The sequence below is a fragment of the Molossus molossus genome, unplaced genomic scaffold (genome assembly GCF_014108415.1).
Source record: "Molossus molossus isolate mMolMol1 unplaced genomic scaffold, mMolMol1.p scaffold_m16_p_1, whole genome shotgun sequence".
In the NCBI taxonomy this organism is placed as follows: Eukaryota; Metazoa; Chordata; class Mammalia; order Chiroptera; family Molossidae; genus Molossus; species Molossus molossus.
Window position 1 is genome coordinate 250,468,164 of NW_023425344.1, and position 13,334 is coordinate 250,481,497.

A 13,334-nucleotide genomic window follows, 5' to 3' on the forward strand; every position below is an offset into this window, starting at 1 on the left:
CATCTGCCACCACCAGCCTGCTCCCGCCCCATCACCTCTTCCTGAACAACCCTACTAGCTTCCAAACTGAGCTCCCTCCTTGAGGCTGCTCTGGGCCCTGGAATCAGGACAAACGGGACATGGAAATGCACCGCCTTACTTCGTGGTTCATGATCTTTCCGTAGGTCTCCACCAGGGACTCCGCATAGAACGGCGTTTCTCCATAAAGCATCTCGTACATGCAGACGCCCAGCGACCACCAGTCGCACTCAGGGCCGTACTTTCCCATGCCGTCCTCCATGGCCTGCAGGATCTCCGGTGAGATGTAGTCAGGTGTGCCCACAGCCACAGACGACTGGACCTGGGGGGAGAGGGCGTGTTGAAGGGAAACTGGGACATCGCTAATGTCATTTCTCACACAATCATGATCAAAGAGTCTAGTAATTCAAAATCCAAGCAAATCGATGTTCCCTTCCACTTGACACTGGGCAGTGTCAGAATGCATGCAGCTCCTGCTCACCATCTCTCCAGCCAAACCCATCACAGCCCCAACGGCACTGCAGTCCCAAGGGGGTGCCATTCCCCACATGCTCCGCACCACTCAGTATGGCTGGGGACCAGGGGTGTCCAAGCCAACCCTTCTCAGACTTCCAGTGCAGAGAGACCCTTGGGCACGTGTAAATTAAGGGCTCTGAGCCACAGCACTTCCAACATGCTGCAGGGTAGGGCGAAGGCTGACCACCCACAGCCTACCCTTTGGTCTCCCAACGGGAACGTCTGGAAGCAGGTCCAGGCGCCAGCTGGGGTTAGACATTCCCTAGATAAGCAACGGGGCCGCTGAGGCTCCTAAATAGGAAGGAAGAGCTCCTCGGCCATGAGCAGGACAAGTGTGGACATGGTGACGCCTCTGCAGACCGCTGTGGGCCGCGAGGGCACCAGTCACCATGGGGAGAGCAGGGGCCTGCAAGTCTGAGGAAGGCCTGTCAGGGGAAGGGCCCAGCTGCCCCTTGGGTCACATCTGAGAAGAGAGCCCGGGGTCCAAGCAGCACCGGAGCAGTCAGCATGAATCAGTAGGGAGTTATGTCTGTCACAGGCCAGGGTCACTTCTCCACCTCGCGGCTGAGGATCTCCACAGTGGACAGTGGGAAGACGTGTCAGGTGGTTACTTGGAGTGGTGTCCACACCTGACAGGAGTGTGGTGTAAGGAAGGAAGGTAACCCATGCTCCCGAGGCCGCTGTTCTCGTCGTCCACCCGTGACCAGGACTGTGAGGAACAAGCGGGGCTGACCTTGTGGGGAGGAAGTGAGGGAACCTCTTCACTTCTCTTAAAACACTGTCCCTGCTGGCAGTTTTGGGCTCTTTCACTGCTGCCTGAAGATGCGCAGCAAGAACGGAAGGGACTGCTGTTCTCTGGCAACGCAGGCGCCTTAGACTTGACACTAAGTGCAGATTCCCAAACATCTAGGACCAACACCACGGCAGTGGCCAGAGGAAGGTGTGCAGTCCCCAGGCACTGAAGCAGCTCGCTTGAGTCAGGACAGCCCCACTGAAGCCACTCCAGCCGACACTGATCTGACCCAGCCCAAGCCGGTGATGGCCTGCCAGGGGCCCCATCTGCTCTGCAGTGGTGTCAGCTGGCCCTCGGAACATGGGTATCAGGACCCCGTTTCTAGGTCTACAGCAGCCATGAAGAGAAAACCAGACTGACAGGAAGTTCTGTCCCCAGACTTGAGGATGTCCGGCTACCTGTCCACCTTGCTGACCCAGACAGGTCATGCTAACAAAGACCCAGAGCTGCCTCAGTGCACTTCCCACTGCTCAGGGCCCAAGCAAACCTGACAACCCCCATTTCAGAAGGTACATGTGTAACTTTTGTAAACATAAAATGCAATAAAGATGTTTCAAATATAAAAAGAAATTTTCAACTGTCTCCTAAATGAGTATGTCTTAACTTCACATTAATAAACTTAGTTTCTTGCCCTGGTCAGTTTGGCTCAGCGGTTAGAACGTTGGCCCACAGACCAGAAAGACCCGGGTTCGGTTCCCGCTAAGGGCATGTACCTCGGTTGCAGTTCGTCCCCGGCCCTGGTCAAGTCGTGCAGGAAGCGACCAGTTGATGTGACTCTATCACATCGATGTTTCTCTCTGTCTCTTTCTCTCTCTCCCCCTCCCTCACACTCTATCTAATGATAAATAGAAAAATATCCTCGGGTGAGGAAGGAAAAAAAACAAAAACACCTAAAGTGCCGCCCTGGCCAGCTGGTTCAGCTACTGGAGCATCGTCCTGTACATCACAAGGTTGCAGGTTCGATTCTCAGTTGGGACATGTTCAGAAGGAAATCGATCAATGTTTCTCTCTCACACCGTTTCTCTCTCTCTCTCCCTTCCTCTTTCTCTGAAGAAAAGAAAATCAGTGAACATATCTTCGGGTGAGGATAAAAAAAAAAATACCTACAGTTCCATCATCGTTCATCTTCAAACATGATCCAAAGTCAGCCAGGCGAATGTGACCATTCACATCCAAAAGGACATTGTCAGGTTTAATGTCTCTGTTAGTAAAATAAGTACATAATTAAGCATTCCCATGCAGCACATTCGGCAGGTCAAAGCCACACTAGCAGTGGGTGAGCTGGAACCACCTCAGCAAGCCTCTCCCTGAACTCAGGTGGGCACCAAAGCCACCACCACCACTCACCCTGTGCTTATGTCACAGGGCACAGCCCATAGGTGAGCACCAAGAAGAACAAACGAGGTAAAGGGACAGTGTGTGGCACGTGGAGGAGTTAGGTGGAGGTGTGGGCAATGCCACTGCAGGCTAACCAACCACCAGGAACCCAAACTGTACTTAGAAAGCCAGCGAGAACTGAGCGATCTGCCCAGGTACAGAGCAGCCAGTGTGCCTCCCTAGCCAGGGACTCACCTGCTGTTCTTTTTGTTGTTGTTGTTACAGATGTTTCTCTTTTTTTACCCCATTGGCACCCCCCCCCCATCTGCCCCACCCCGTCCCCGGCTTTGTTGTCCATGTCCCTTGGTTATGCATCACCTGCTGTTCTTTGCTTGCAAACACTGGGTGGGGAGAGGGTGGCAGGCTGGACTTAGAGCAACTGCCCTCCTTTCTGAAATGAGCTTCTATGACTGGACAGTAGAAAAGGGAACGTATTAAAAGCAAAGGAGTGACCCGGCCAGCGTGGCTCAGTAGACTGAGAGTCCCGGTCAGATTCTCAGGGCACACGCCCGGTTGTCAGCTCAATCCCAGTGGGGGGCATGCAGGAGGCAGCTGATCAATGTTTTCCTCTCTCATCAATGTTTCTCTTTCTCCCTTCCTCTCTAAAAGAAAATCAATAAAAACATATTTAGGCCCTGGCTGGTTTGGCTCAGCGGTTAGAGCACTGGCCCGCAGACTAATGAGTCGTGGGTTCGATTCTGGTCAAGGGCACATACCTCAGTTGCAGTTTGTCCCTGGCCGTGGTTGGGTCGTGCGGGAGGCAACCAGTCAGTGTGGCTCTATGACATCAATGTTTCTCTCTGTCTCACTCTCTCCCTCCCACTCTATCTGATAATAAGTAGAAAAGTATCCTCGGGTGAGGAATAAAAAAAGAGAAAAAAAACATATTTAGCCCCGGCCGGTTTGGCTAGCAGTTAGAACATTAGCCCGTGGACCAATGAGTCACGGGTTCAATTCCGGTCAAAGGCACATACCTTGGTTGCGGTTTATGCCCGGCCCTGGTCAGGTTGTGCAGGAGGTAACCAGTCGATGTGTCCCTCTCACATGGATGTTTCTCTCTCTCCCTCCCATTCTATCTAATAATAAATAGAAAAATATCCTCGGGTGAGGATTAAAAAAAATAGCAAAGGAGAGTGTTCACCACAAGGAGCACAGGGATGTTCCCAGTAGCACACCTCTTCAGAGCCAGAGTGGATTCCATGTGCCATCCACTGCAGGAGAATGGACAACGAGCTGGGCTATTCTCACATCACGGGAACAAATAGCACCAACAACTCCATCACAAACAAATGGCAGCAAAAGACAAGACTCTACTCCAAAAAAAAAAAATCCACAAAGCAAAAACACCTCTAGCACAGTACTCCAAACCTCTCCTTAACCCCCCGTGATCTTTTGCAATTATTTTGTGGGGTGCTCAAGGCCATGAACCCTGTGGGGTCGGCGTGAAACAACGAAGTAGAGCTGAGAAAGAGGAGACACAGTGGGGTGGGGACCCCACACAAGCTCTGGGGGGTGTGCAGGAAGAGAGTCAGCTAATGTCAGCTAAGTGTCAAGACAAGGTGGCTTCCTGACAATTAGATCTCACAGCAGGCACAATGAGGCTGGGATCCCCCAGGTGCGTGGCACCAGCGCTGGTCCAGAGGCAGCCCCTGGGTGAGTGGCTCTGCATGGTGGCAGCACAAAGTGAGCTCCGTGTCTGAACGGCGTGGAGCCTGGGGTCTAGGCCTCAGGGACTCTGAAAGGGGTATTTTAAGTCACTGAATGTGGTTTCCATAAATGAGATAAAGTGGTTACCTGTGCACATAATGAAGCTGATGGATAGAATCGATGGCCAACACCATCTCACCGATGTAGAATCTTGCCATGTCTTCTGGAAGCTTGTCTTCAAATTTACTGAGCAGGGTCAGTAAATCACCACCCACATAGTAATCCATGACTAGGTACTTTAAATTGGGAAGAGAGAGTACAGAATACAGTATTTAGTCACCACTGTACCTGACAACCAAAGGCTAAACTTCCACAACAGAAGCGCCATGACCCTCGAGTCTGGATGGATGACATCCAGGATCCACCCTCAGAATACAAACCCCGGTGTATCACAAAACTGCTATAACCTCAAGTCAAGCCTCTGGCAGAGAAGCTGCTTCCATAAATAATACATATAATCAATGGAAAGTGACCGAAGGCTTCGATGAGGAGGTGGCACTCTAAAAGCTAATGACCAAAAGTAGAAGCACGATGACTGGTCCATCAAGTTCTACGGGCTTGAGATAACTCCCCAGGCCCTCATGTCACAGAAAGAGGAAACTTGGACCAGAGAAAAAAGGAACCCAGCTAATATCACACAAAATTAGCAGCTCTTACTAGAAAAAACAGTGCCATGAACAAACTAAAAAGAACTTCGGGGTTCACCCCTATGGAAGAACCAGAAAATCTACTGCTTGGGTAGAAATCAGAGGGACTGAGAGGAGAGGTGCCCCAGGACATGTGCAAAGGGGCTAAGAAGAGAATGAATGAAGCGTTGCAGAAATGGGAAATGGTGCCGATGGCTGGAGCAGGATGCACGGAGAGGATGAGGCCAGACCCCGCAGGCCAGAGCGAGGAGCTACAGTATGATTCACACTGCAAGCTTCCTCCAACGGCCTGTGAAGAATCAACCAGAGGAGGGGGGACAACAGCAAACTGGAGAGGGGATGGGAAGCCATGATGTGGTCCAGGCAGGAGGTGAGGGTGATGGGCCCTGGGCGGGGGTGGACAGATACTGCAAACACCCAAAGGAAGAGATCAATCACAGCACCTGCTGACAGGATGCAGGGAGAGCAAGTGAATGATCAGCCTGGGTTCTGGCCCCTAAAGAAAGCAGCAGGCTCTGGCCAGTGTGGTTAAGAGGTTGGAGTGCCAGCCATTTCTAACCTGAAGGGTCTCAGGTTCGCTTCCTGGTCAAGGGCACATACCTGGGTTGCAGACTCAATCCTCGGCCCCAGCAGGGGCGCATGTGGGAGGCAACCAATCAATGTCTCTCTCTCTCTCTCACATTGATGTTTCTCTCTCCTCACTCCCTCCCTCCCTTCTACTCTCTCTAAAAATCAATGGAAAAAATATCACTGGGTAAGGATTAAAAAAAAAAAAAAATAGCAGCAGGAAGGGGCCAGGCAGCATGTCCAACCAAGCCTCACAGTTTCCATGTCTACCCAGAAATCTAAAAAGAAAACCAACAAACATATTATAGCCGTGCTCAATGTGGCTAATGGGTGCCTGGAGCACAGTGTATAAGAAAAGTGAACTAACTATAAGGACACAGAAGGCAGACAAGTGTACACTCATTTTCTAAGAACCAGACCAGTTATCTCCTCTGTCACATAACACAGGGTTCTGAGGGAAGCCAATATGGCAACACCCTTTCAGTCACTGGTAGAGCAGGTTTAATTTTAATGAAACACTGAGATTAGAAATTCACATTGGACATGACATGAACCAGCTGTGCAGGGTGGCCTGAGGGAGCCTAACAGCGGCCCATGTGCTATGCAACGGGCTATGAGCTTTCCAGGTCTGCCCATTCCCCTTAATTAACCTGCAGGACAGCGCATGCCGCTGGCCAGAGGGGCAGGAACTTGCCTAAATACACCGCTGGTGGGCGGCAGGGAGAGCAGTCTAGCCCCGCCTGCCACCCGCACTAGCAGGTCCGTGTTCACGTACTAGACAGCGCCAGAATCTTTGCCTTCCTTCTCTCCACAATCTTCACTGTACTTCTACTTGGGCCACTCCAAAACTCAGCAAGATGGCTTCTCGGCTGGAATTCCTGACTGGCCCAACGTAGAGTGTGTCGTGCCTAACGTTTCAGAGACCTACATGCTATGCCGATTTCAGGAAAACTATCATAGACAAAAAATGTTTTTTTTCCTTCTGTAAGATCCATGTTGCCTAGTACGCCTTAGAAACCTCATTCAGTTCCTATCAAAACAGGAAATGAACTGGAGACAGTCCAGTTCAGAGAAGCAACACCGCTCGAGGAAGTGAGGTTCACATGCAGATGGCCCCAGTTCAGGACCATGCTGTCTGCACAGCCAGGGCACTGGGCACCACCGCCTGCCCGACTGCCGGGGCCAGGTCCTGGCACAGTCCCTGCCTCTTGCAATAACCCTGGGCAGCTGATGTTCTCTCTCCTTGCCCCAGACACCCCACTTAAAAAAATGGTGAAAATTGTGAATGCCTAGCTCACTTGTTCACTGGGACAGGACTGTGCCCAATAAACACAAGCTGCCCCTCCGTCAAAACAAATATGAGTGTTTTCCATTTTAAATAAAAAGTAAAACAAACAGTTTTATCTATTTGTAGATGTTTGAATCTAATGCACTTCTTGGGCCTGGCTGGTATGGCTCAGTGGTTGAACATCAAGCTGTGCACCAAAAGGTCAGTGGTTCAATCCCCAATCAGGGCACATGCCTGGGTTGTGGGCTCGATCCCCAGCAGGGGGTGTGTGGGAGGCAGCCAATAGATGTTTCCATCTCTCCCTCTCCCTCCCTTCCCCTCTCTAAAACCAATAAAAACTTTTTTTTTTTTTAAAGATTTGCTACCTATCCTTCTCAAACTTAAAAATAAAGAAAAGCATTTCTTGGATGTTTGAATGATTATTTGAAAATGAATAGAAGAGAGCCTACATTATACTGTGTGTTGTGAGCAAAGAAACATGCCACCAAAAACACACTCACAATCAGCTGCTGTGGAGAGAACACAGTGTAGGTCCCTGCCCTGAGGCTGTGGGGACCCTTGAAACCCCGTGTGGCCACCACTGGCCAGAGGAACAAGGCTGAGACCACTGTCTACACAGAGCTCCCTGATGTGGACTTTTTTAGGTTGAGGCAAACCTGGAAAGTCAGCTCCAGAATTAAAGAGTGAAAAAGCATTCGTGACTCACTCAGTGCCTGAGCCAAAGGCCTGGTTTCCTTTGTGCTATTTTACTAAAATCCACACTCTACTCTGCACACTTGTGTGTCAAAGCTGATTAGTCAACAATGAAAGTGAACTCCAGCTCAAGTCAGAAGAATAAATAGATGACAAGAACACAGAAACCAAGAGTCACCCAAAAATCTGTGTCAGGAGGCCAGTGCATCATACTGGGGAGGACCACACCCATTTTGGAGATGGACTCATCCACTCCTCGGACAGAGCTGCAAAAATGAATCCCGCAGCAATTTCTCTTTCTTTTTTTTTTTAAATAATTTTTTATTGATTTGAGAGAAGAAAGGAGAGAGATATAGACATCAATGAGAGAGAACATCAACTGGCCGCCTCCTGCATACCCCTCACTGAGCATCAGGCCCACAAACTGGGCATGTGCCCTGACCAGGAATCGAACCGGCGACCTCTTGGTGCATGGGTCGACGCTCAACCACAAGCCACACCAGCCGGGCCAGTTTCTCATTCTTCTTCAAAACAGAAAATGTTTAAAACCCCGTTTATTTAAATGCAATAAATCCAGAGAACAAAATAATCAGGTTATCTAGTGATTAGAGAAAAACAAGTATAGAATGTCACAAATGTATTTAAAAAACCCACCTGATGATTATGACATAAAACAAAAACTAGTTTTATATGATCAGATACATATATTTAAACCATGTCAGTTCCCACTGTCTCCTTGCTTTTTAGTGTCAGCACAACAGAATCAAAGCAGACATGAAATGACCACGTACCAGGTAATTCTCATCTTGGAAGGCGTAGTGCAAGGTGGTGATCCACTGGCAGTCCCCATTCACCAGCACGTCGCGTTCTTCCCGGAAACAAGCGGTCTGCAAGGCATGAGGGGAGTCATGTGTCCACCTGAAAACTACCCTGCAGAGCACAGTCCTGAACAGAGGGGTCCTACTACTACCAGCTCTGGAGACAGCGTCAACTGTCCCTCCAGGCTGCAGGCAGCCTGGCCTCCCTCTCGCCTTCACCTAGAACCAGACCTGTCACACCTGCACCAGCTGAAAGGTGCACCTGTTCCCTCCTGCTTTTGCATCTGCACCCACCCTTCCACACCTGCTATCTCTATGGCCCACACCAGAGATTCAACCGGCTCATGGGGGTGGTGTCAGCAACAGCTTCCCGGCTGGGCCCTCACACCCAGCATCGCCTGACTCTTCTTTACCAGGTCAGCCTCCTGGGGTAACTGGGGGCACAACTGCCCCACGTGTCTGCCTCTTTGTCATAGACCCACAGGTCAGCAGTCACATGACTGGCAGGATGGGCATATACCTGCTAACTGATCTGAGTGGGTCACTTTTAAGGAACATAGTTTATTTGCAGAGTATTGATGCACACATCCTAACAGAATCTACTATGAAGACAGATGACCTAGAGCAATGGGTAGGAAACTATTTTTTAGACTCTACAGGCTTTTCTTTCTTTCTTTTTTTTGCATTTACCTTCAGATAGAGCAGGAGGGAAAGAGGGAGGAAGAGAGAGAAACATATTGAGTGGTTGCCACCCACACGACCCCAACTGGGGTGGAGGACAAACTGCAACTGAGGTACGTGCCCTTAGCAGGAACTGAACCCAGGACTCTGGTCCATGGGCCGATGCTCTAATCGCTGAGCCAAACTGGCCAGGGCTACAGTTTTTTCTTTAAAGATCTTTAATACATGGGTGGTATGTGTATTTAAAAGTAACCATGGGAGCCCTGATCAGTTGGGCTCAGTGGTTAGAGCATCAGCCCACCAACCAATGAGTCACAGGTTCGATTCTGGTCAAGGGCACGTACCTCGGTTGCGATTCATCCCCGGCCTTGGTTGGGGTCATGTGGGAGGCAGCCACTCGATGTGTCCCTTTCACGTCAATGCTTCTCTCTCTCTCTCTCTCTCTCTCTCTCTCTCTCTGTCTCTCCCACTCCATCTGAACAAAAGTGTAAAAATGTCCTTGGATGAGAATTAAAAAAATAAAATAAATAATAAAAGTAACCAGGGGGGTCCTGGCCAGTTTGGCTCAGCAGTAGAGTGTCAGCCTGTGGACCGATGAGTCGTGGGTTCGATTTTGGCCAAGGGCATGTACCTTGGTTGCAGTTTGTCCCTGGCCCTGGTCGGGGTTGTGCAGGAGGCAACCAGTTGATGTGTCCCTCTTTCCTCGATGTTTCTCTCTCTCTCCCTTTCTCTCATTCCAACTCTATCTGAAGATGAACAAAAAAATATCCTGGGGTGAGGATTAAAAAAAAAAAAAAGTAACCACGGGAAAGAATGTGGAGAAAAGAGAACCCTCATATACCATTGTTGGGATTGTAAATTGGTGCAGCCACTGTGGAAAAAGAGTATAGAGATTCCTCAAAAAATTAAAACTAGAGCTGCCATAGGACTCAGCAATTACACTTCTCAGTATTTATCCAAAAAGAATCAAAAACATTAATTTGGAACAATGTATGTACCCCTATATTCACCGCAACATTGTTCACAGTAGTGAAGATATAATCACCGCAACATTGTTCACAGTAGTGAAGATATAATCACCGCAACATTGTTCACAGTAGTGAAGATACGGAAGCAGCCCAAGTGCCCATTAACAGAGAAGCAGATAATGAAGATGTGGTAGCCTGGCCAGCTGGTGTGGCTCAGTGGCTATCAACCCAGGAAGGCACCAAGAGGTTGCCGGTTTGATTCCCAGTCAGGACACATGCCCAGGCTGTGGGTCTGATCCCCATTGGGGGGCATGCAGGAGGCGGCCAGTCTATGTTCTCTCATCGATGTTTCTATCCCTGTCTCCTTCTCCCTTCCTCTCTCCCTAAAAAGTAATAAAGGGAGGGAAAAGTTTTTAAAAAAATGATGTGGTAGAGGTGCACAATGGACTGTTACTCAGCCATGAACAAGAATGAAATCTTGCCATCTGCAATAGCCTAATGGGTCTAGAGAGTGTTATGCTCAATGAAACAGGTCAGACAGAGAAGGGTAAATACTATATAATTTCACTTGTAAGTGAATAAATAAACAAAACAAACACACTCACAGACATAAAGAACAAGCTGACAGTTGCCAGAGGGAGGTGGGAAAAGGATACCAGGGGAGAAAGAAAGAAGTCAGGAGTGGTCACTGTAGGAAGCAGGAGTAACTGAAGGGGAGCAAAGGGGGGCTTAAAAAAAAGTAACCAGGTCTTTGGCATAATAATAATAATACTTCCTCTTTTATTGAGTATTTAACATTAGATTTTCACTCTTTATATTTGAAACTTACAAAAATACTAATGCCCTGAGGAAGGCCTGGTGACAGGGCACAGAGCATGTTACCTGTTTTTATTTGAGTCTCACCAGGACTTTTAGAACTTGCTTTTTCTATAAGTTTTTCTATTCTGAACTTCTTTAAAAAGTTTTTCTTTCAAAAAGAAATGCCAGAGGTAGCTGGTCCTGATTCCACGAATGAGAAGCAGACAAGGGGACGCACATGGCCCATAGTCAGCTCCCATGTGCAGTGTTCTGGAACCATCCTGCCCTTAGCCAGTGGCCACCCAGACCCAGGGCCTGGAGAAGGGCCAGCTCGGCCCAGAATGCTGTTTCCAGGTTCCCCAGCATCTACCTACCACACTCATGGTGAAGCCCATTCTTAAACTGGTTGTCAGCATGGCAGCCCACACCAGAAATATATGTACTCTTTAGTAGTTCTGTTTTGTTTTAACAGCTTTTACGATTTTTTTATGACCAAGAAAGCCGGACTAGCACCCAGCCTGGCCTACAAGTTACGATCTCACACTGCACCTCTCGCTGATTTCCTGCCTTGTGTCACCAGGTTTAACTTAAACAAGTGATACTGATTCTCCCATACTCACATCCTCTTACATACTAACTAGCACGAGAGAGAGAATCACTTTCCCTAACCTTGGGACTTTTATAACTTTCAAAATGTAAACACACACACACTCTGGAGGTTAATACAAGTCCTATTAAATAGGCTCAAATGTCTTCTTTCATAAATCAATTACTCCCGTAAAAATATAAACTTGAATAGAATGTGCTCTTACTCTTTCTTTCCCCCAAATACCTTATCCCTCCCCCCAAACGTTCACATAACAGCAACTACACCTTCTCGCATGGAAGAACTGCATCCCCGCAGGTGTGCCTGCGCTCACCCAAGTGCCGGTGGAGCCACGAGGAAGGGCTGCTGCGCTGTGGTAGGAGGGGGTGGTGAGGTTCAGAGACCAGTGGAGCAAGAACCAAGGGGGGCTGTGGTGCAGCTGAGGCTGCGGAATGAGAGGGGCTGAGGCAGAGTCATGGGTCATCAACCCCTTGAGCCAGGTGACTGCAGAACCAGTCACTACCAGTCAACCAACATGCCCTTATCAAATGACAAGTGGGTGTGAGACCTGAGGCAGGGTGCCACAGCAGGGAAGGGAGTAGTGTGGAGGGAGAACAGCCATAGTGGTTTACATACGGACAGATGGACGGACGTGAGACCCTGGTAGATGCTGAGGTGAGAATGCCCACCCATCACTTCTGCTGTGACAACCTGAAGCACAGGAGGGCAATCCCACTGAAGTAAGTGGCTTGTACTGGTATCTGCCCAAGGTGGCAGCTACCGTGGGCATTTGAGAACTCTAGAACAGAAGAGGGAAGGGCCACCTAAAATTGCAGGAGAGTTAGAGTGAGCGGGTGAGAGGAGTCAATTCCATAAGCAGGGCGGCCGGCTCCAGAGCGGAGGGCCTGCCCACAAAGGGCTTGCCTAGCAGCTGTGCTGTGAAGGGCAGCGTGTGCGAGCCACACAGAGGACCTGGCGGGCCCAGACGCTAAGGGCACACTGGCGGGAGGAGTCACATGAGAAGACTAGGGTAGGTGCTGGGCGGGTCAGAAAGGTCAAAGACCAGTGGTTATCTGGTAATGGCCCTTGGAAAGGAAGGCCTTTTGGCTCGGAGGCGGTGAAGGAATGGGGGTATTGAATGGAGACAGAGTGGAGGTGCTGGAGATGCTGGAGAAAAAGCCTTGGCTCTGGGTGGCCTCACCTGTCTCAACAGGAACTGAGTGAGGGGCTGGGGAGAGGGCACCAGACATGAGTAGCAGCCACAGGGTTGCACACAGAGGTAAGAAAAGAAGCTCAGACTGTAAAGCAGTAGTCGTCTGCTTTGTTTTGTTAATCCTTACCCGAGGATATTTTATCAGTGATTTTGAGAGAGAGAGAGAGAGAGAGAGAGAGAGAGAGAGAGAGAGAAAACATCGATGTGAGAGAGACACATTGATTGGTTGCCTCCTGCACAACCCCAACCAGGGCTGGGGATGGAACCTGCAACCTAGGTACGTGCCCTTGACCGGAATCGAATCCAAGAGCCTTCAGTCCTCAGGCCGGCGCTCTAAATGCTGAGCCAAACCAGCCTGGGAAAGCCATCTACCTTTATTTATAATCGTATCCCCTCTATTTAAGTAGGCTCCAAATTCTGTCATTCCTTTTGCATATGGAGCAGAACTGAGATAAATGCCTAAAATGTCCATGAAGCTTTGCTTTTCCCTTACAGGAAACAACACTCTGGCCCACAGACTGGAGGGGACTCTCAAGCGGGACGTGGGGGACCTGCAAGAGCATGGACGCAAAGGAGCAGTCGCCAGGAGGAGGCTGACACCTGGTGACAAAAAACAGCACACTCCTGTCAAGGAGGGAAGGCCGGAGCTTGTGAGGACTGGCGT

The 13,334-nt window shown here is 49.5% G+C and overlaps 1 protein-coding gene across 1 annotated transcript in view; it reads right to left on the bottom strand.

Annotated features, from left to right (window-relative positions):
* Positions 1–13,334, bottom strand: part of CDC42BPB (CDC42 binding protein kinase beta) — a 101,738-nt gene that overhangs the window by 39,827 nt on the left and 48,577 nt on the right. Inside the window, exons 4-7 of the mRNA XM_036265010.1 lie at positions 8,398–8,493; positions 4,499–4,647; positions 2,435–2,528; positions 140–340 (exon numbers count right to left, since the gene is read on the bottom strand). Of these exons, the coding sequence (XP_036120903.1) occupies positions 140–340; positions 2,435–2,528; positions 4,499–4,647; positions 8,398–8,493 (540 nt within the window). The remainder of the gene's footprint in view (positions 1–139; positions 341–2,434; positions 2,529–4,498; positions 4,648–8,397; positions 8,494–13,334) is intronic.